Below are 24,293 nucleotides of genomic sequence, written 5' to 3' on the forward strand. Positions count from 1 at the left end.
AATGTACTTCGTAGTCCAAATAGCATGATTCTGAACTATAGATTCCTGCATAATTCTTCATTGGACCAATAGAAATTGATAATGGTTTGGTCTGTTTCATATCTGTCTTCCTCTTCCCCCTACTCCTGTTGCTCTCATCTTCTTGCCCGTGTGCTGAGGACATGTGTTTTGCTTAAGATATGGGAAATACAGTGACTTCAGCACCCATATCTACTAAAACAAATCTAATGCAAAGTTAACCATCATGTTCACGTTTATTCCATCCGATTTCATATATACACCAGCTGAGATGGGACGTAAGAGGGAGTTTATTAGTTTACCTCCACAGCATCCAGCAAACTCTGCTGCTGAGCCGGAGAGAGCTTCTTAAATGTCTCCATAAGTGTTGTGTCATTGGGGCTTTTGTCCTGTTTCCATTTTCCCTTAAACGGACTCTTCTTCTCCTGGCCACTTCTCATAAAATCCCGTTTTCTTTTCCAACATTCTCGTTGCCAGTGACCAGAAATCCCACAATAAGGACATACTCCAGGTTTCTCTTTTGCTGAACAAATAATGTTGTTGGTTTCACTCGGAACCTGCACAACTCTGATAACCACGACTCGTGAATACTTTAAAGTTTTTGACCATTCATCCAACTGTTTTGGAGATGCTGATTTGTGTGTGATCACCGTCTCTAGAGGTTTGTCTTTACTCCCTTTTACAGCCTGTGTTCTGGTTGGCCTAAGACATCGTTCGTCACTGCTGTCAGAATCTGTTGACTCAAGGACAGGCAGTGCCGACCAGTTGCTTGAAACCTGATCTACCATGCCCAATTCAGTGTGAGAATAGATAGAGGGGACAGAGAGCCCACAGGTGGGGTTCACGTTGGACTTTGAAATAGCTTTTTATATCACTAGACAGTCAATTTTATAATCTCTTTCATGCTCACATCCGAAAGAGCTGTTCCACCCTTTTCCAGAGTGGTTTTCTCACTTAACAATAACATTACATTAACGTCAAAAGTTGTATTATATATATATATCTCTATGTTTATATATACAGTTGAAGTCTGAAGTTTACATACACACTTAGGTTGGAATCATTAACTTGTTTTCTACTTCGTGCATGACACAAGTCATTTTTCCAACAATTGTTTCCAGACCGATTATTTCACTTATAATTCACAGTATCACAATTCCAGTGGGTCAGAAGTTTACATACACTAAGTTGACTGTGCCTTTAAACAGCTTGGGAAATTCCAGAAAATGATGACATGGCTTTAGAAGCTTCTGATAGGCTAATTGACATCATTTGTGTCAATTGGAGGTGTACCTATGGATGTATTTCAAGGCCTACCTTCAAACTCCGTAGCTCTTTGCTTGACATAATGGGAAAATGAAAACAAATCAGCAAAGACCTCAGAAAAAAAAATTGTAGACCTCCACACGTCTGGTTCATCCTTGGGAGCAATTTCCAAATGCCTGAAGGTACCACGTACATCTGTACAAACAATAGTACACAAGTATAAACACCATGGGACCACGCAGCTGTCATACCGATCAGGAAGGAGACGCATTCTGGGTCCTAGAGATGAATGTACTTTGGTGCGAAAAGTAAAAATCAATCCCAGAACAACAGCAAAGGACCTTGTGAAGATGCTGGAGGAAACGGGTACAAAAGTATCTATATCCACAGAAAACGAGTCCTATATCAACATAACCTGAAAGGCCACTCAGCAAGGAAGAAGCCACTGCTCCAAAACCGCCATTTAAAAAGCCAGACTACGGTTTGCAAATGCATGTGGGGACAAAGATCATACTTTTTGGAGAAATGTCCTCTGCTCTGATGAAACAAAAATGGAACTGTTTGGCCATAATGACCATTGTTATGCTTGGAGGAAAGAGGGGGATGCTTGGAAGCTGAAAAAACCATCCCAACCATGAAGCATGGGGGTGACAGAATCATGTTGTGGGGGTGCTTTGCTGCAGGAGGGACTGGTGCCCTTCACAAAAAAAGATGGCATCTTGAGGATGTACAATTATGTGGATACATTGAAGCAACATCTCAATACATCAGTCAGGAAGCTAAAGCTTGGTCGCAACTCGGTCTTCCAAATGGACAATGACCCCAAGCATACTTCCAAAGTTGTGGCAAAATGGCTTAAGGACAACAAAGTCAAGGTATTGGAGTGGTCATCACAAAGCCCTGACCTGTCGGCAAGAAGTGTTAGCAATTTATGTTATTCTTCAGTAACACAAACTTCAAAGCAAATCAGGGGGAGAAAAATAGGTTTATTTGAAAAGGACAAGTCAAGATGTTCTGCTGGGAGGTAGATGTTCAGTCTCCCCTCTCCTCAGCTTTTCTCCACTGAACAAAGGAACAGAATGCCATTTATAGCCCCCCAGCCTAGCTTGGGGTTGACCAATCAGAAGTCCTTGCAGTACCACTGGGCCAATGGCCAGATAACCAGTATCCTGCTCCAGACTCAATGTACAGAACATAGCTGTGAGTTCAGGAGTGACATTTCACAGATTCTAAACAGCTGTTTAGAACTGAAAACCAACTCCTATTTACATTGACAATTCCCTATTGACCATTAGTGATATATTTAGTTTATAGTACTCTCGTCCTCTCATTCTCTGCATTGTGTATTTATCTTCAAAATAGTCTTATACTAGCCAGACACATGGTGCCAGTGATGAATTTAATTCAGAGGCCATAATTAAGAGACAGAGAGAGAGGAAGATGGATTGATTGACTGAGAGAAAGAGAGAGCCTATAGGGAGCGAGTGAACAGACAGCGAGAGAGGTGTTGACAGAGACACATGGTTGTGTTGTCCAGTGGTTGAGGTGGCTGACCTGGTTTTTGTCCTGGTCTCCCCTCTGACATCACAGCATCTGTAGCACTACATAGCCATTGATCAGTCCTTTCACTACCAACGGAGCTCGCTTAAACCTCCATCTCTCACACACTGTCGCTCTTTCTCGCTCAAACCTCATCTCCTCATCCCTTTCTCAACCACACAGCTATCTATCGGGGGAGACTCTGCCCTCTAGTGTAGAACGACTGCTATGACTCTTGTCCTTGATGTTGGGGGAAGTGTGTGTGTGTCTGTGTGTGTGTGAGGGAAGGTGTGTGCGTGCGCTTCTTTCTTCAGCCTGATGGATTGCAGCCTCGTTTGTGGGTCTAGCCCTCCATCATGTTGTGATTTGTCTCCAGAGTTGTGTGTGAACAACTGACTGACTGCTCCACTCTCACCTGTTTAATGATTAGTAGATGAGTCATGGGAGAGAACGAGGCTGAAACCCTTAGGTCTAAAAAAGGAATCATTATTTTTCTTGTCATTCCCAGTTCCCATGCTCCTAATTTTCTTTTCAAAATCTTTGTGACAATCAGGTACTTTAGTTTTTCCAGATTCAACATTCTAATTCAAGCAATCATCAGCCATCTGTGTTTGTGGGTGGGTGTGTTTTGATGTTTAGCACTAGTGCAGTCTGTCTATGTCAGGATTTCTGGGTTTCTCCAGACAGAGCAGTGAACCTTGCAGAGGTAGGCAGGCTGACAGCGGAACAGAGCAGGCTTTACAGCACTAAGGCCAGATAGACCATGGCAAGAGCAGGCAAAACCCATTTATCATCACTGAGAGCGAGAATATGAATGGATCTCATTCACAGCCTCTCATCTCTTTCATTTGAACTCTGTCTCCCCTTCTCTCTCCCTTTTGCTGTCACTTTCTCTCTCATTCTCGCTATGTCACCTGTTTCTGTCTCCCTCTTTCTAAAGAGATTCGATGTGACATTTTTTGGGGATTATGTGGCTGCAATACTTCCAGTTGATTTGGGAATTCAATGTATGGGACATTGCAACTTAATATTTGCTAGTCAGCCTGCAAAATAAACACTTCTACGATAAATATGACTAATCTAGAAAATACAGTATAAAAAGATTTGTAGCCTAACATAGTCGTTTGATTTTTGATATATACTGAACAAAAATATAAACAACAATTTCAAAGATTTTACTTTTACTGTTCATATAAGGAAGTCAGTCAATTTAAATAAATAAATGTGGCCCTAATCTATGGATTTCACATGACTAGGCAGGGGCACAGCCATGGGTGGGCCTGGGAGTGCATAGGCCCACCTGGTCGGGAGCCAGGCCCAGCCAATCAGAATGAGTTTTTCGCCACAAAAGGGCTTTATTACAGACTGAAATACTCCTCAGTTTCATCAGCTGTCCGGGAGGCTGGTCTCAGACGATCCCGCAGGTGAAGAAGCCGGATGTGGAGCTCCTGGGCTGGCGTGGTTACACGTGGTCTGTGAGGCTGGACTTACTCTCAAATTCTTTGTGTTGTGACAAAACTGGACATTTTAGAGTAGCCTTTTATTGTCCCTAGCACAAAGTGCTACTTGTAGGCAAAATGAAAATCTGACCCACTTCTATTCATAACTACATTGTTGAATGTAAGTGACAACCTTATACTACTACATTACTAACTAGCCAGCTAATTATTCTGTGTCTTAACCAGTCTGATTTCATTGATCTGTTGCACGTTATCTTGAATGGGACAAGTCAGCTGCAACACTTTTCAGGTTAGGGAAGTTGGAGCTAGCGTTTTCAAATTGGGCATGCTGGCTAATATAGAAAAACCTTCAAAATCTACTATTTCCCTTAAGTTATCAAACAACATTTTTACATTACAATAAAGTAAATGGTTTAAAGTGTCAAAAACAATCAATTTTTGTTGAATTTTGGGTTTTTCCCCCAACAGAGTTGGTGCCGTTGGCCGCCTCACATATTGAATTATTTTATAAAATGTTACAATGTTTTACATCAAGGGTGGTCAACCATTTTAGAAAGCAGTTGCTCAACCTGACCTTGATAAACTGACTTTGACGTTTGAGCAGGGCTGGATCAAAAGCCTGAACACCCAGTAGATTTCCAGACCGAGGGTTGAACACGTGTTTTATACAGTTGCCTAACATGTATTTTACTGTGTGTGTGTGGGGGGGGTTAAGTGCCTTGCAGAACGACAGTAGGCTACATGTGATTAGAGATTAGCCTCCCAGTGTCGATACCCCAGGGTTGTGTGAACGGAAAAAAGTATGAGCATGTATGCACTCACTACTGTAATTCACTCTGGATAAGAGCATCTGCTAAAAAAAGACAAAAAAAATAAATGTATACTTGCGCAGAGACGCCTCCAATTGTTGGTCTTGGAAATTTGGTTAAAAATAATGGAGAAGTCATGAAATTCCATATGTCAAAATGTTTATGTACCCTGTGCTTTACGTAATAGGTTGTATGCAAAGTTAGCATTGAAAATAGCCTAATTTTGGGACCCAATGAGGTCACAGAAGTCACCAGGCTAGGTTTCTTCTGAACCAGAGGGCTATACTACAAAGCAAAGTCCATGGGGTTAGCCAGCTACCTAAATATTTAGATTTTGTTTTGGAAATATAAGCTTGAAATGGGTGGGCACGGTCTAATTCAGGGGTTCCCAACCTAGGGGGCACCAACGTGGGTAGGTACGGGGCCTTCCTTGATTTGCCCGAGGAAAATGTGACTCTGCACATGGGGATATCTTTTTGATTTGTCTCTGACATTCAGAATCGGAGATACGACTCTATAAAGTGGATGAGTAAAAACAAATTGACTTTGCATGGGCAGTATTGTTATACAATGTGTGACTCTGTCGCTATCAATTCATCTAGTCAATTTCTGTTAAACATCATGTATAATTAAATTGAGGGTTAATATAAATGATCATTAAACATATTTGGTAGCGGAATACAATTTGGTTAAATCTAGTCTGCACTTTATTTTTCTTATCCATTTATAATTGTAATGTATTATGATAGCCTACCTAAAATAAATCATGAGTCTGTTTAGACTATGTAGAATTGCATTAAATTAGCTTCAAAACAAAAGTTTCCTACGTCCCTCAAATTAAACAATCAAGCTGAAAGTATTTTTAATAGAGTATTCTCAATAAACAATAATAATAAGAACGCTGGGAGGGTGTGACATTTTTCAAAGGTGAAAAAGGGGGCCCTGGGGGAAAAAAGGTTGGGAACCCCTGGACTGATTGATTCAACAACTTAAAACGCATATCTAAGTTGAGCTTTCTTATCAAAGACAGCTGGCTAACTCATTGATCCTGCTTTGGAGTTTACCCAACTGAACCTCCCTGGCCTCAGGCAGGGGTCTAGCTAAGCACTGATTGATAACTGATAAAAATACTGTGCATGGGATGTGTCTGAAATGGCACCTGGTCAAAAGTTGTGCAATATAGGCCTATGACAAATAGGCTGCCATTCCAGACACAGACATGAATCATTATCTTAATCTAACCTCCTTTTTTTGGGATAAAATATATCCTCTTTGAAAGAGGAAAGTTAGGCTAGTTCTGCCCCTCCCTGCCTTCTGACTGAAACATTTGTATTTATTATGGATCCCCATTAGCTGCTGTCAAGGCAGCAGCTACTCTTCCTGGGTTCCAGCTAAATTAAGGCGGTTTAATACAAATTTTTAAAACATTACAATACATTGACTGTGTGCCCTCAGTTGACATCAGAACTCAAAGTGGGCATCTAATTCAACTCAATTCTGACATTTTGTTGAAAATCTGTACTGGGACTGTGTTTCTGATGTATTTCTCCAGTGTGTATGAAAATTAGATGAAAGTATGATCCTCCAAAATATGGTTTTCTATGAAAAAGTCTTAGAGTTTAGGTAAGTTGTCTATTAAGACGATCATCCAATGATGAATACCCTGGAGAGTGGACCGTAGAGTAGGAGCGCAAGACACTCATCCCGCAAAAACATTAACAGCATCTCAATTTTGCAAAGTTGAACCACTATAGTAGCTCAAGTTTCTGTCTGGTGTGGTACAGCATTTCACACACCTCAGTGTTCATTTAAGACCAGAGGCTAAATGACAAGTACGGTGATGATTATGTCTCTCATGGCGATGCCCTAGGCCGAAAGCTGCTCAACTGTAGCTGGTCTCACCAGGCAGGCCCTCAAGTGCCAGTTGTCTCCCTCTTCTGATTGCTAATTCCTTTGTGCGTTATTACTTAGCACACAAAGTCAGGTGTATGGTAACCAATACAAGTTGTTTTTGTTAAGGCTACTCTGAAGTAGACCTAAGTTCCTAACTGCTGTAGAGCACCAACTTGAGTTGCTTTTAGTGTGTTTGTGTCCTTTCGACTTTATCAACAGCTTTTTATCCCCATTGGAGGAATCCAGACTTGAAAGGCCTCTGGCCACTAACGATGGAATTTTTCCCCAGTTGAACTTATGCAGTACTCAGTGGCTGACGAGCTTCTTAGGAAAGTGTGTCTAAAAGCTGCTGCCTATTGGCGAATCGAACGGGTGTGCTCGCATATTACCTTAAAAGACCTTCGCTTGAGAAACGAGAAAAAAACGGCAATAGTACTGTTTGTCCATTTTGAGACGCTGTATACATACACTTCCTCAAAATAGTCTGAATTCATCTAAGATTACTCTTTTTACATTTTAGCCGAGCAGATAATAGTCGCACAATTTTACATCTAACTGAGATGTTTGTTGCAGTACCTCTCAATGAAAAAGTTTGCATGAAAACCAGTCTTCATGACTTTTCGCACATTTTGTTACGTTACAGTCTTATTCTAAAATGTATTAAATACTTTCCCTCCCTCATCATTCTACACACCCCACAATGACAAAGGGAAAATAGGTTTTTAATAATGTTAAGAAATGTAATACAAATAAAAAACAAAAATACCTTATTTGCATAAGTATTCAGACCCTCGGCAATGAGCCTCGAAATTGAGCTCCAGTTCATCCTGTTTCCATTGATCATCCTTGAGATGTTTCTACAACTTGATTGGAGTCCACCAGTGGTAAATTCAATTAATTGGACATGATTTGGAAAGGCACACACCTGTCTATATAAGGTTCCAATGTTGACAGTGCATGTCAAAGCAAAAACCAAGCCATGAGGTCGAAGGAATTGTCCGTAGAGCTCAGAGACAGGGTTTTGTCTGCACAGATCTGGGGAAGGGTACCAAAACATTTCTGCAGCATTGAAGGTCCCCAAGAACACAGTGGCCTCCATCATTCTTAAATGGAATACATTTTTAACCATCAAGACTCTTCCTAGAGCTGGCCACCCGGCCAAACTGAGCAATCAAGGGAGAAGGCCGTTGGTCAGGGAGGTGACCAAGAACCCGATGTTCACTCTGACAGAGCTCCAGAGTTTCGCTGTGGAGATGGGAGAAACTTCCAGAAGGACAACCATCTCTGCAGCACTCCACCAATCAGGACTTTATGGTAGAGTGGCCAGACGGAAGCCACTCCTTAGTAAAAAGCACATGACAGCCCGCTTGGAGTTTGCCAAAAGGAACCTAAAGGACTCTCAGACCATGAGAAACAAAATGTCTCTGGTCTGATGAAACCAACATTGAACTCTTTGGCTTAAATGCCAAGAGTAAGTTCTAGGGGGAAACGTTGCACCATCCCTACGGTGAAGCATGGTGGTGGCAGCAGCATCATGCTGTGGGGATGTTTTTCAGCTGCAGGGACTGGGAGTCTAGTCAGGTTAGAGGAAGAGATGAACAAAGAAAAGTACAGAGAGATCCTTGATGCAAACCTGCTCTAGAGCGCTCAGAACCTCAGACTGAGGAGAAGGTTCACCTTCCAACAAGACAACAACCCTAAGCACACAGACAAGACAACGCAGGAGTGGCTCCGGGACAAGTCTCTGAATGTCCTTGAGTGGCCCAGCCAGAGCCCGGACTTGAACCCAATAGAATATCTCTGGAGAGACCTGAAAATAACTGGTGTGCCAAGCTTGTAGCATCATACCTAAGAAGACTCGAGGCTGTAATCGCTGTCAAAAGTGCTTCTACAAAGTACTGAGTAAAGGGTCTGAGTACTTACGTAAATGCGATTTTTAAGTGTTTTATTTTGAATAAATAAGCAAAAATGTCTAAAATCCTGTTTTTGCTTTGTCATTATGGGGTATTGTGTGTAGATTGATGAGGGTCATTTAAAAAAAAGATTTTTTTAGAATAAAGCTGTAACGTGACAAAATGTGGAAAAAGTATGATTCACTAGATTACAGTGTGGTTCAATGGCAGCCATGCAGAACTTGGTCTTCCCATAGTAGAACAAAGACTGACTGTGAACTCCCCATGAGCCAAATCACAACCAATATAGAGATCTGGTGGCCTGCCTCAAAACTGGCACTAAAACTTTTTATTTTACTCAACCTCATTAAAAAGCTGGCATCACACACACTTTAGAGACTAGGGAGAAGTTCAAAAAAGTTTTTGGAAAGTGTCATCTGAAATTAGAATATTGTACGTTGTTAACATCATGAGAAAAGTAGGATCGTTTATAAGAAGTAGGGGAATTTATAATGCAATCAGTTTAAGAAGCCAACCACCTCTCTCTGCAGTGACTTTGAGAGGCCGGGCTAGGGGGGAGTTGACAGGGTCCTTACTGTACCATTCACTCCCCAGTCATCTGCACTATATCTCACCATGGCTACGTCCCAAATGGAACCCTATACCCTATATAGGCCTAGTGTGCTATATATGCTTGGGTCAAAAGTAGTGCACTTTATAGAGCGTAGGGTACCATTTGGGATGTAGAGCACATTCCATCGTCCAGAATCCAGGTGGTAATACGGAGGAGTATCTTTTTACAAGACTCCTATTAGTTCACGAGCCTGTCGTCACCAGCTGCTTGTCTCTTCGTCCTTTACCTGAGTTAACAGCACTGTACTCTGCCTCTCACACAGACAGACATAGTGCTTAAGGTTTAGAGCATCAGCTAAAACTTTTACAGCGCCGCATAAATGCGTCAGGCCGGATGACATCCCTGTTAGCCATGATAGTGATGATGTGGAGATAGGCCCTAGTTTATCTGCTGGGGATGTTGTCTTGGCCCCCTGCGTTTGAAGAAAAGGGGATCTGCCTGCCACTGAGATTGTAGCCTCCACCTTTAGTTTTACAGGCCTACACAGGCCTACATCGGAGTGTATCGGGATGTTGCTGGGGATTTTTCTTTATTGGGTTGTTGTCGGCCGTGATAGAAATAGGCCTACGGGATCTGCTGTCACTGTCTGATATTATAGCGTATCACTTTATTAAGTAAGTGTTTGTTTTGTGTTGTTGACATGCTTTTATTCAAGAGAGGGCTATGTTTTGGTATTTGTTGAAAATAGGGGGCTGTAGTTGATTTGTGGCAACAGGGGAGTCAGTCAGAAGAAGTTGAGTGAGGTGTTTGCTTATTGATGGGTGTTTTTCTAAGCTTTTTGGTTGTGTGTGAGTCTGTGAATGTGAGCTGTGTGTGAGGACCTCTTGGCTGTCTGTCCGCCCCATTGCCCCCTCTCCGTCTGAGTAGTGTTTGAATCGACCATGGCTCCGGCTTCCCAACTGACTACCTCACTCAGTCAGCACACAGACTGACAGCTCTCATCTTTCCTGATAAATGGCCTGTCTTGCCTTTTCTATGTATTTTATTATATTCCTCTTTTTCACACACACACACACACACACACACACACACACACACACACACACACATGATTTGGACCCAAATCCAAGCACTTGACTCTCCAGCTGGAGAATGAAACGACACAATCTGTGTTGGGATTGTACAGTACATTATAAACATGGCCATATTTTTAAGGTATTTAGCATCCATTAATTCAACTTCACCCATAGGGATACAGTTGTTACAATGCTTAAACGGGGGGTACACGATGTTACAAAGTACCGGCGTGGCCACAAGTGAAACTGTACTGTAGCCAAGGCCTGTCCGGTGTGAGCTCATGAATAAACCATTAACTCTAGTCTAAGGACTGGGATAGAATAGGAAGTGGTCTCAGGGAGAGAGAGAGTCTATGACATAACATAGTGTTTCCCCTGGGATTTTTCAGCAGCGGTGGAAATGTTAGTGGGGGGGGGGCATGGCCAGTGGTGGTTGTTTTAAAACTCATTTTATTCTGCAATTCTACACCCCCCTTTTTGTTGTTGTTGTGTTTTGCAGTTTTAAAGCTAATTTCCAACCAATTTTACACATTTTGCATGGGGCAGAGTATTGCTGTTTTTAAAGGTTATTTCATGCAAATCTACACATTTTCCATGTCTTAACTATCTGTGTTTGTGATTCCAGGGTTCGAAGCCTGACTGAGTCACCCCCCCCTCTTTAGAAGAAATAGGCCTACAGTATATTCTATTTGTCATTTGTAGTCAGTGCTGGCATTTTCATTTGACTTGGCCTGTATCACCCTGTCCAGGATACGCCTTTCCTCTGTTTCTCTTAGATTAGCCTCATAGCTCAGACACAATCACAATGCTGACTGACGTGCTTCACACTGTGCTTTCCCCTCATAATCTCACACAGGGCTCTGAGACTTCTGATTTGATTTAGCTCTGGGTTCACGTCCCCAGAGACCTTGTTTCACGTCCCCAGAGACCTTGTTTCACGTCCCCAGAGACCTTGTTTCACGTCCCCAGAGACCTTGTTTCACGTCCCCAGAGACCTTGTTTCACGTCCCCAGAGACCTTGTTTCACGTCCCCAGGGACCTTGTTCCACGTCCCCAGGGACCTTGTTCCACGTCCCCAGGGACCTTGTTCATCTAGTGCTTCAGGCTTTGCTATTTTATTATAATGAACATGTGATACATTCTTGAAAAAGCCGTGTTTTCTGAGAAACAAGACCGCTCCGGCTAGTAATGAAACAGCATTTGCAATTTTAAGACCTGGCTCTAGGAAACTGAGCACGGTCGTGTTGTTTCCTTCCCCATGTAGCAGGAGCTCCGGATGGAATTTCCTCATCAGTTATCTGACTGAGTCAGCTAGGGAGAGGATGTTAAAGGGACATGCAGACCGCATCTTAAATTACATTCTATAACCTTTTATAGTGCACTCATTTTCAACTGTTAGTGCACTTCTTTCAATCAGAGGGGACCCATGTAGTGCAGTACTTTCGACCTAATCCCTATGCGTGAACAGAATGTAATTTGAGATTTTCCCAGTTTGGATTTTTCCAGCTGCGGCCACCTTTGTCAGTTTCGAGTAGCGTTTTAAAATGCAGCGAGCACAGAGGGTGTGTTCCGTCATGTTCGGTGATATTCCTCCTGTGATGTATGGCTGCAGCAGGCAGATGCTCTCACACTGCTGGCCAGCTGGTGCCAGGTAAATGTCTGGCCTCCAGCCCTCCCAAACACTGAAGCCTTGCACGTAAGGCCATGAGAACGGTTGTCTTTGGAGATCATCGACGCCGAGGAGAGAAAGTGTATAAGGCTGTGTACGACTCTCTCTCCCCACCGTGAGGTTAATGTCAGTTACGATTGCACACTTCAGGAGGAAGGCGAGATCATTGGGACGCGACCATAGTGTTCTGTGGGCTGTGATTCACTATAGAATCTATGTATGTCAGTCGAGACCCTGGAGATACAGAGAGGAAATATGGATCAATAGCTATGTCCTATAGGCAAGCCTTTATCCTATGCCTACTGTCACTGTGTTGTTGATTTTATATGGTGTATATCTAATAAATGCTTGATTTCTTGCCCCCTTCTGAAAAATGTTATCTTTTTATTTTTTTATTTTTTTTTACCCAGTTTTCTCTCCAATTTAGTGGTATCCAGTTGGTAGTTACAGTCTTGTCTCATCGCTGCAACTCCTTTATGGACTCGGGAGAGGCGAAGGTCGAGAGCTGTGCGTCTTCTGAAACACAACCCAACCAAGCTGCACTGCTCCTTGACACAATGCCCACTTAACCCGGAAGCCAGCCACACCAATGTGTCGGAGGAAAAACCGTACGCCTGGTGTGTCAGCATGCACTGCACAATGCCCACCACAGGAGTCGCTAGTGCGCGATGGGACAAGGACATCCCTGCCGGCCAAACCCTCCCCTTATCTAGACGGCGCTGGGCCAATTGTGCACCATCTCATGGGTCTCCCGGTCAGCTGCGACAGAGCCTGGACTCGAACCCAGAATCTCTAGTGGCACAGCTAGCACTGCGATGCAGTGCCTTAGATCTCTGCGCCACTCAGGAGGCCCTGAAAATGGTTTTGAATCTCAATGGAAATTAAAATAATAAATAAAAGGATAAATAAATGAAAAACGAACATGCTTAAGTGGCGATGGTATACACAGCATTAGTGATAGGCTATACAACGTATTAGTAATTGTATAAGTGGATGCTTGATTTAGCCAATGGACTAATCAAGGCCTTTCCTGTTTAGAACATGCCAACATTTCCCATTGCAATATCTGTCAGTAACACAATACTCTATTGCGTTTGTTTTAGAACTGCCGGGCAAAGTAATTTGGAACTAATCAATATGTCTGCTGTGTTGTACCAATTTCATGCCAGCGTTCTGAACAAGAGTCGAGGTTAGGCCTAAGTCGGAGATGCTTCTGTTTTTACATGGAGTGAGGTAGAGTGGGAGGGATGGATGGGGAGGTGGTGTGGGGGAGGGGAAGAGGAAGCGATGTTTTGCCTGCCGGTGTCATCTCATTTACACTCAAATCAGTTTCCCCCGCTCTCCTAACACGAGTGAAACAATGCACAATATGCAATTACACTGAAGAGATTCTTGTTGAATTTGGATTGGAATAGGCAAGCGGAATGTTAATGATACAGTCCTAAACTTTAGTTAGGCTGAAGCGAGGCTCGATGCATGGCCATTTGTGAATTATGGCTGAATGACACCGGTGAAGGTCTTGTGTGCGTCCCAAATGGCATTCTAGTATTCCATTTTATAGTGCACTACTTTTTACCATGGCCCTACTAAAAAGTAGGGTACTGTATAGGGCAGGGGTCGGCAACAGTTGGCCCGCGAGCAACCGTATTTAGATTTTATTTAGCTTTACCGTCCCGCCAGTAATTCAGCCCAAAATTAGTTTAGTTTAGGAAATCAAGTATTCTCAAGTATTTCCACGAATACAAAAATAGTTATCTTGTGTCAATATAAGCAAGCTATGAAATTATTATTTTAAAATAAAATCTATTTTTAGGTTTAGTTGTGTTCAATTTGCAGAGCGTAAATTATTTTAATTATGTTCCATCCACTCCAACAAAAATCTTCTCACAGCTGAATCTAGTTGCAAACTATAGCAATACTGAGAATTCACTGCAATTCAATAGGATCTCCATATCTCTCTCTCTCTATATATATACACAAGGGCTCTCTGAGTTGAGAGATGGTTCAATGTCATATCTCTATCTAAAGGTTCCTATAGTTTAGTGCACAGACTAATGCAAACAATTGTAATTCTGTACCTCATTTGCATTCACTGCTATATGCATGTATGTTCAAGGACTCTCATCAAGTGAAGAGAAATTGTTCATGGTCATATTTCTTTAGGTTTCTGTAGAGTAGTGCACAAACCATAGAACTATAAAGTTATGTACAAAGCAAAACTATTCAGCTAGCAAGTCCCCAATCAATGTCATACTTTTATTTTGTGATAGGAACGCTATCTAGCTCATTTCTGATTGTCCTGTTCTGAATATGTAAATGTTCCTCTGCTATGTACTCAGCCAGTTTCCTCAGTCAGTCTTTTTGTTATGATAATACTCATCATATCTACAGTAGTCAATGGGTAGAGTAGCCAGCATAGGTGTCCATGTTGTCAACAGGAAATGGAAATAAAGACCTTTCCTCTTCAAATAGTGGTGTTTTTATGCCCAATTTAGCACTGTCCACTCTCTGAGTTTGAAGTATGCAGTGGACATATTGTGAAAGTATCCAGCGTTAAACCATGGCTGCATCCATCCCAAATGACACCCCATTTCCTATATACAGTAGTACGCTGCTTTAGACCAGTGCACTAATGGGCCCTGGTCAAAAGTGCACTACATTGGCTGTGTCCCAATTTGCAACCTATGTGAAGAATCCAGCATAAACATTTTTTTGTGTGGTTTTATAGACCCAGGGGGAGCTCATCTTTCCCAATTTAAAAGTCCAATTTGCACCTCTCTGTGAGATTTATTCACATTAACGCTCGTGGGCCCCAGACCCCGGCCTCCTGACAATGTGGTGGGAAACCTCTTTAAACCCATCAAATTCTAATGTTATGGAAGTCAGAGACAGTGAGGAGAAGCTTTGGGTTTGGAATTCATTTCCTGGCACCCCGATGCCTGTATGTGTTGGATTTCAGGGAATGTGGGAAAAATATACAGCAATTCAGAAATCTGCATGCTGTTGTCTTTCAAGGAAATATGTTTTCCTCTAGATCGACAATATGTTTTGGGTTCATTTTCTGGCATCATGATCTCTGTAGGTGTTGGGAATTCTGAATATTTGGGGGAAATAGGCTGTAGAGTAAATATGCATGTCACTGTCTTTCCAGGAAATATGTTTCCCCCCGAAGCAAACATGATAAATGCATTAGGCTGATGCTGTAGGCTTAGTAATGGAATATGGAATTGTTGACATTTGTGTTTATTTAATTATTCTCTTTTCTTTTGCTTTCTTCAGGCAAAGAATCTCAGTGGTCTTGTATATTCTTTGAAAGTGTCATAATGTAATTCTCTGTCTGTTCCCCTTTCAGAGGAATTACGAAAGTTGAGCTGGTCTGGAATTCCTCGCCAGGTTCGTCCAATCACGTGGAAGCTCCTATCGGTAAGTACGGGTGTTTTCACACACAGTCCTCTTTTAAAAGAATGTTCTCAGTCGTCTTTAAGGGTGTTTTCACCCTTGATCCCTTTCAGACAATTTTTGTGAACTCTGTCAATTTTCTGTGTGTAGTTTGAACACTCATAAAGAACTCAGACCCCTCAAAAGAGAAGAGCCCCCGATGCGAACCGAACTGAGACCATCTCGAGAGGGGGGGGGGGGCTTAGCCTACCTAGGGTGTCTAATCAAATGTACATCTTAATAGTATCTTCTGATTACAATTATTATATCTCATATTTTAACTAAACGCAATCTATTAGCTTCCAAAATGTAAGTAGGTATATCTAGCTGCCCGATAGCACATTCTGATTAAATGGCTTGTTCAGCACTTTGTAAAAACCCAGAGTGCATTGAGTGAATGTTGGAAAATTATCTTGGTTCCTTAACATAACAATGTGAATGCAAAGAGGACTCGGTCCACAAAATAGGTGAAGTGAACTGGCAAAAGAGTTGAGTCCTCATTCAAAGTTTTTACCCCACAGTTCACATTAAAGAGGACTATATGTGACCCCCCCCAAAAAAAACTATCTCAGTCCAATTTAATGATCTTTCCCTTGTGGCTATGACCACATCACAGCCATGATACAATTGTCATAACACATGGCGTCTCATGTATTATTGCTTAGTTACTACAGATGGTTTGGAATTCCCATTGTTAGAGCCTATCCTGCCCATGATATACAAGGCAACATGCACATGGCCACATTCATAAAAAGTGCCATTGTTTACTTTGTTACCTAGCAACGCACTACTACTTTTACAGATCCACTTTCTCATCTGCCTAGCCGTGCAACTTATAAACTTTATCTCCACTGTAAAAAGCATCTAGACATTTGCAACATTGAAATTCGATCTTCACTGCGCTATAATAATGAACCTGTTGGTAGTCTGGACGAGACAGACAGACACCTTTTCTCAGCCAGTCGAAATCATGGAATCTGCATAGTTTTTATGGATATATACAAAGAAATGTCAATAAAATAACTATTGAAATGAAATGCAGCTACTTTGCTATCTTTCCAGCTTCAGTCTAAAGTGATTGTGTTAGCTGTGTAGTTGGCCAGCTAGCAATGGGGGTGAGGAGCCTCCATATCAACCCTTTTTTGCCATAGCAACCTGCAATGTTCTGGAATGTCAACCAGCTCTCGGGTGACTTTGCTTTACATGGCAGTCAGTATGAATAGAGCTAATGACCAGAGAATGCTTAAAATTGCACTTGGACAACTAGCGTTAGTGAATATAGCATCACATTTTGTTGAACAATTTATGGTTTGGGAAAGAATCTTGCTTTTTAATGCTAGTAACCTGTTGTATAAAAGCAATTCTACACTCGAGTCCATGTGTTATGACATTTTTACCATGGCTCTGGTGGCGGTTGTGGCCTCGTATTATTGCTTAATTACATAATGCTGTAATTGAAAATGTAACACCCAATGTAGGCTACTGCCCCTTTAAGAGCCTGCATTGATTTTGTACCATATGTTGTGATTGTCACCAAATATGTTCTCTTCTCACCCTATTCAAACCTCACAATCAAATAAACAGCTTATGAAGCTCTATAGATCACATATTGCAAAATAATTATCTGAACATTGTGTCAGTACAAAACTCCACACACATTTTGGAATTTCTGTGCATTCATGACAATCGCTAATCAATTTTCAAAAACGGCACACGTATCTTCTGTGAACCTGTACATCATCGTCTCTCTTTTGTGGCACCAATGTGAGGGGTTATGGCAGGGGAAACGGTGTTGCAGTAGCCGAGTCGAGAATATTGACGAGAGAACGTGTGGAGCTTTGTGTTCACATTCTGAGGCTCTTTTGAGTTCCTTTGGAGTGTTCACAAATTGTCTGAAAGGGACCATTCATTTTGTTAACAAAAATTGTCTGAAAGGCACCATGTGTGAAAACGCCCTAAAACCATCTTGTCAGTTTTCTCCCAGGCGCTCTCTCTGGCCGTCGCTCGCTCTCTCTGGCCCTCGCTCGCTCTCTCTGGCCCTCGCTCGCTCTCTCTGGCCCTCGCTCGCTCTCTCTGGCCCTCGCTCGCTCTCTCTCTCTGGCCGTCGCTCTCTCTCTCTGGCCCTCGCTCGCTCTCTCTGGCCCTCGCTCGCTCTCTCTGGCCCTCGCTCGCTCTCTCTGGCCCTCGCTCGCTCTCTCTGGCCCTCGCTCGCGCTCTCTGGCCCTCGCTCACGCTCTCTGGCGCTCGCTCTCACGCTCTCTGGCGCTCGCTCTCACGCTCTCTGGCGCTCGCTCTCACGCTCTCTGGCGCTCGCTCTCACGCTCTCTGGCGCTCGCTCTCACTCTCTCTGGCGCTCGCTCTCACTCTCTCTGGCGCTCGCTCTCACTCTCTCTGGCGCTCGCTCTCACTCTCTCTGGCGCTCGCTCACTCTCTCTGGCGCTCGCTCACTCTCTCTGGCGCTCGCTCTCTCTCTGGCGCTCGCTCTCGCTCTCTCTGGCGCTCGCTCTCTCTTGCGCTCGCTCTCGCTCTCTCTGGCGCTCGCTCTCGCTCTCTCTGGCGCTCGCTCTCGCTCTCTCTGGCGCTCGCTCTCCCTCTCTGGCGCTCGCTCTCCCTCTCTGGCGCTCGCTCTCTCTGGCGCTCGCTCTCGCTCTCTCTGGCGCTCGCTCTCACTCTCTCTGGCGCTCGCTCTCACTCTCTCTGGCGCTCGCTCTCACGCTCTCTGGCGCTCGCTCTCACTCTCTCTGGCGCTCGCTCTAACTCTCTGGCGCTCGCTCTCACTCTCTCTGGCGCACGCTCTCACTCTCTCTGGCGCACACTCTCGGTCTCGCTCCGTCTCGCTCACTCACACGCTGTCTCCTCTCTCTTGTCTTTCTGTCTCGCGTGCTCTCTTCTCTGTCTCTCTTCTATGTCTCTCTTCTGTCTCTCTCGCGTGCTCTCTACTCTCTCTCTCTCGTGTGCGCTCTCTCTTTGTCTGTCTCTCTTTCTCTCTCCCTGTGATTCATGGAGATTAATAACGCTCTTTACCTCCATTTAGAAATTAATTGCCAGGCACAAATAATGTATTCACGATACAGAATGTTTACTCATTAAGCTATTGTTGCAGTTTACAGTGACCCAACTAGTGAGTGACTTCAGTCTGGTGATCACTTCAGTGTGTGGAGCATTACTTTGAGTGGTGTGACTTTCACATTAATTGCTGTGTGTAGTTAATGTCCCACAGACAATAGCTCATTAAATTGCCTAGGGGTACGGCAACGATTTTTGTTGTCAACACAAATTAGTGTCAGAGGTCCCCAGTTCGGTCTGAGGGGATGCAGTGTTGTAAAGTACCTTATTAAAAATACTTTAAAGTACTACTACATAAGTAGTTTTTTGGGGTGTCTGTACTTTACTATTTTTCACATTTTTTTATTTTACTTCAAAACATTCTTACAGAAAATAATGTACTTTTTACTCCATACATTTTCCCTGATACCCAAAAGTACTCATTACATTTCGAATGCTTAGCAGGATAGGAAATGGTGTGTATTGGAAACTTTAGGGAAGTAATGGGTTACAGTACATTGCACTCTATCTGTGCTTTGCCTCTAAATGGAATCACCTATTATTTTGCTGGTGATGGTGGCACATCGATACAATATGGCTATCAGATTCAGATTAGTCATCAATAACCCAATCCAATATCAGGTTGTGCTGTTGGCTCTCAACGGCTTGGTTTTCTGGGATATTTGATTGGTTCCCTTAGACCCCCAGCCTTGTCCCACCAAATGTTTAATATAGGCCTATACTGCACAACAGACACACGAGAGATGCAAGTGTTTGTGGTTTGAAAAAAAAAATGGAAAGGGAGGAGACAGAAAGAGATGTCTAATCCCTGCAACATGCCATCCCTATCCTCCCCCGAAGGATCTTGGGATATCTGAACACTCCCCTGACCTTTAAATCCTCTCTGTCAAGATGCGGTCTGCGATAGACAGGAGAGGCTCTGAGAATCTATTCTCCACCCTCTACCGCTATTCCATAAACTTGGAGCCACATAATAAAACTTCACTCTCGGCGCGTCCCCTGTGACCTTCTCTGCTCCCGACCGTGCCGTGGATATTCAATTTATTCCTTTCCAGAGGCTGGTTAGTGCTAGCTGTATTACCTCCTCTGAAAGAGACAATCAGGCATTCTAGGTTGTTAATACATTTTAATGCTGCATCACCACCCATACTATCGCCCCCCCCCAGTTGCATTTTATCACCTGACTGCACAAATTATACATAACTGTCTCAATCATTATTAGGAAACGGAGGTAATTATAAGGTAAGAAAACAGTAAATTAGCCCTTTTTATATTCTCGTCATTCTACCTCTCCCTGGGTGATATCTCTATACGCTACAGTTATGTTTAGACTCGTCTCTGTCTGTCTGTACCATAAGACACAGAGAGAACTTCAGCTTCCGGCTCTGTGAAAAATAATAAGTGTTTCTGGAATAATGAATAAGAAGCTTTTTAAAGAAGAATCGTCCACTTGGGTTCCAGTGCCTGGAGGGAGTCAATTAAGTGGATTTTCGGTGATAAGAATGGCTAAGCCGCCCGTAGCAATGTGTACACTTTCCTAATGGAGCGGAATTGTTAAATGTTAAGTGCTGGTAAAGTAGCAGCTAACTGGCTTTGTGGTATTGATGTGGCTGCAAGTCCAGATGTGATATATAGCCTAGTGTAGGCCCCATAGTCAGCACAGCATGTTAGCTGTAGCATATAGGCCTATGGATCATTCTATATCAAATCGAGGGCCTTTTTCCAAAGCTATTTTTTTATTAGTTGATTTTCATATGCAATGACCCATGTAGAAACTGTATATAGAAAATCATATCTCTGCACCCAGTGCCACTAAACCAGAAAAGTAGCAGATATAACCAGCTTAACTCTAGTACAAACGTAACTTTATGACCATTGAGATGCATGCCATTTTTGAGTCATTTAGTGTCTTGCTTGGGTGGGTGAGAGGCACCATGCCATTGAGTACTTCTCCCCTCAGGCCAGGACTATGTCCCATTTCAGGCTACAGGAAGCCCTGGTGCCTCAGTGTTTGCCATGTTGAGACTGGCACACTGATGCTGGAGGTGCCAATGAAGGACAGGGTAGACAGCAGGTGATAGAAAGGTGCTATCACGGCCCGTGTCTCTGAACGGTCTCTGGTGAGGGACAAACACCTCTGATTTTTATGTAGAAAGACTGAGAAGCTCAGTTCAGGTGGCTTTTTAAAAAGGACTACTCCAAACCGAATGAAAATAAAATTATACTGGCACCATCTGAAATAATTTCCACCTCCAGAAATGAGCCTAACATATTGAGAAAATGATTTGGTACAACATGGTCCATATTATCAGGTATGCTATTAGCAATAAGCATTATCATCTGTAGCCCAACTGATGCAGCATAGTGGCTATAAATAAATAAGCTGAAGCATGGGGTTGCCTATTTGCATTTACCCTATTGGGCTAATCATTAGCTAGATCCGAAATTTAATATTTTAACTAGTTAAAATTCATAAATAGGATGCTATGTCCCAAAAAAAACTTGCATAAACACAGTGAATTTAACCTAACAGGTAGGCCTACATTAACTTGGTAACCCGCCACCTGGGCTAACATGCTGTACTTCTCACAGAAACCATCACCATTTTATCCCCCAACACTTTCCCTGGTTGCCACTCAACTAAAAATGTAAAGAAAATAAATAAAATCACTCCAAATAAACTGATTTTGAGGTAGGGTGGTGTTCCACGCGCTGTGCCACAATTAAATGACTGCACAGAAAACACTGACACACACACACACACACACAGCCATATCTAGTTCACCTGTCTCACCTTCATCTGCCTATGGCTCGCTCATCTGTCATCCTGACTCAGACCCAGAGCTCGAGCTCCACTCAATCACTCCACATCGATGCACGCTATTGAACCCCCTGTGTGGTGAGGGTTGGTATGTGCGTTTCTGTCTGTGTTCTTGGTATCCTTCTTCTGTGTCTTTCTGCATCTAGTCCTGTGTTTGTGTATCTGTGATTTTGACATAAGAATTAAAACAGCAGGGAATCATCTTTAAACTAGAGCGACGACTCGTCAGGCCTCTATGGGAGCAGAGGGGGCTGCCGTCACCTCTTGAGGCGCTGTTGTTTTCCTGCAAAATCAATTCTCTTCATCCTGCTGACTTCTCACAACCTACTGCGCACACACACGTACTGTTCAGACTTGACAACCCTCCCCAACACTCTACTAAGTAGAATTTTTTTTTGTTTGTCAGTTCCTCGCTAGAAAATAAAGATTTCATTTAATCCCTAAATTGATTCCATAGGCTTCTTTTTTTCTGAGGGAGAGCGGTGGGAGAACAGGTTGTTTGTGTCAGGTGCCAGCCCATGGATTCACAGAGCGATTAGTGGTGAAAGGAATCACCAGCAAGTTAAAGGGATCTTTAGATGTTTCTCGGCGGGCCAGCTGTAATACAGTAGCCTACTGACTGTCAGCACCTCATAGTTTTACTCTCTCCTCTTCCAAAACTTTCACAAGGGCCCGGCTATTGATTCTTCTAATTTTCACAAGTACAGATGTAGTCAAATATATTGGCACCCTTGAATTATTCTGTTCTGTTCTCGAAACCAGTTCCAACCCTTGGCACAGATACCTCCGAACACAACCATAACCCCCCCCCAAGCAGCTCCCCCTGCCTGTGTTTCTTACTGTGTAGTTTTAAAGACTGCGGCATGCTGTAGGAGACATTTACAGGCCTATAAAAACCTTGATAAAGTGCCCTGCCTCCCTCGGCTGTGTGTGTGTGTGTTCTCCCTTGTTGACCCTCAGTTCACCCTCCATTAACCTTGGTGGAGGAAACTTTCTCTTCCCTTTATTATGTAAAGTCTGGCAACAGCTGGGGAGACCGCAAGGTGCTCCAGCTCATCTCACAGCCTTATCTATTATTCTCACAACATCCTCTCCAAAAATAACACCTACAAGGCTATGTACAAACACTCACAAAATAAAAAAGAGCACAAATTCACACTTTATAGTTCGAAAAGTAAGTTTGATGAAGATTTGCTTGGATTTGACCACTCTCCTCTCCCATCTTCACTAATGGGGTTACACGGTAGGATTAGGGGTCGATTTTTAATTGGACAGGAGGACACCTCATTTTAGGAATGACACTTTCATTTACCTAACTGTGGTTTGTGTGCCTGCCTGGCTGTAGAGAACATCTGCTCACAACTATGACAGTCCTGACTCCAAAGGAAGAGGCAATCCTCCTGAACCTGCTTGGAACTGACAGCTCGCACTGATCAACATTTTATTACTGTTGACATATATTTTTGTAGGTGAAGAGGAGAAAATTCTAATATTTGATGTGCTCTCTACTGTATCCAGCAAACATACTGCCAGCCCACCTCCAAATTACTATAACCCGTGTGTGACTCACTCAAACTGTGTTTGTACTGTATGACGGAGGGGTTTCAACTTTCGAAGGACTCCTATTCATGTTCTGACTTAACCACTGCTGGAAAGTCCAACATGTTCCATCAATAAAGTAACCCATTTCTCCTCTCTCGATTCACGAATCAAACTTCCACTCGCATCCTGATTTAATGGAGTTTTCAAAGGGATTTGACCCCCACCAAACGTAGTTATGCACTGCATATCTCACAGCAGTAGCACTCGGATAATACTTCCGAGTCTCTTCAAATACTTGACCTTCCACTGTCACCAACAATAGAATACCAACCCTCACCTCCTCCCTTTACAGCACATTATAAAGTCAGTGTGATTACATGGATATATGGTAATGGCCCTTACAGCCAGTGCTCAGGGGGCTGCCTGGCACACATACGTCTTGTTAGAGCCATTTTGTTGGGCCGTGGGAGTGAAGAATGGGCACAAGCCTCAACTGCTCCAGAGATTAATGGTTTTCTGGGGCTGTAGATTTCCAGGCAATCAATTACTGAATCACTATAGGCCTAGTCTACACCACCAGGACTTGTCTTTTCTGTCCCAGACATATGGTGTATACTGTAGCTAGATACATTCTCACTGGAGGAGAGGGAGAAGTGTGTGTGTGTGTGTTCAATGTTATGCCACTGTTAGGACATTAACCCTCTCTGCATTAATCTCTGCCCATCTGTTATTGAATGTGGGTTGATATTATTCTCTTCATATGGCCAACAACCTGAACAGTTCCCTTTTCAAGTTCTCTTGGCATACTGAAACATTTGCTCATGCAGTGGAAGTGTGTCAGTAGTACAGTGCTCTAACAGGCTGTGTCCCAAATGGCACCCTCATCCCTACATAGAGTAGTGCACTACATTTGCCCAGCGTGAGGCCCACTGGAGCGCAGTCCATTTAGCAGATTTAAAGTGATTGGAAGTTACTGTATCCCTAACGTAGTTCTCACGATGTGTGTGGGTGCATGGGTGTGTGTGCGTCTAGCCTAGACTAGTGTGTAAGCTGGGCTTGTGAGAAGTCATTCTCAACTACACACAAGGCTAGCATGCCTAGCGTGGGCTGGGTCTTTTCCCCCAGTGAATTGATTCAAAGCTGTATGTTTTGATTCAGTCTAGTTATTAGGCTTGGGTGGTATCCAGATTGTCATATCTTCACACAGACCTTGTGCCATACTGAGATATC

At 43.1% G+C, this 24,293-nt stretch overlaps 1 protein-coding gene across 1 annotated transcript in view; it reads left to right on the plus strand.

The window, feature by feature from the left end:
- LOC115133248 (TBC1 domain family member 22B-like) overlaps positions 1 to 24,293 on the plus strand; it is a 190,671-nt gene that overhangs the window by 16,129 nt on the left and 150,249 nt on the right. The window contains exon 6 of the mRNA XM_029666289.2: positions 15,549 to 15,619. Within this exon, the coding sequence (XP_029522149.2) occupies positions 15,549 to 15,619 (71 nt within the window). The remainder of the gene's footprint in view (positions 1 to 15,548; positions 15,620 to 24,293) is intronic.

The sequence above is a fragment of the Oncorhynchus nerka genome, linkage group LG8 (genome assembly GCF_034236695.1).
Source record: "Oncorhynchus nerka isolate Pitt River linkage group LG8, Oner_Uvic_2.0, whole genome shotgun sequence".
Taxonomy (NCBI): Eukaryota; Metazoa; Chordata; class Actinopteri; order Salmoniformes; family Salmonidae; genus Oncorhynchus; species Oncorhynchus nerka.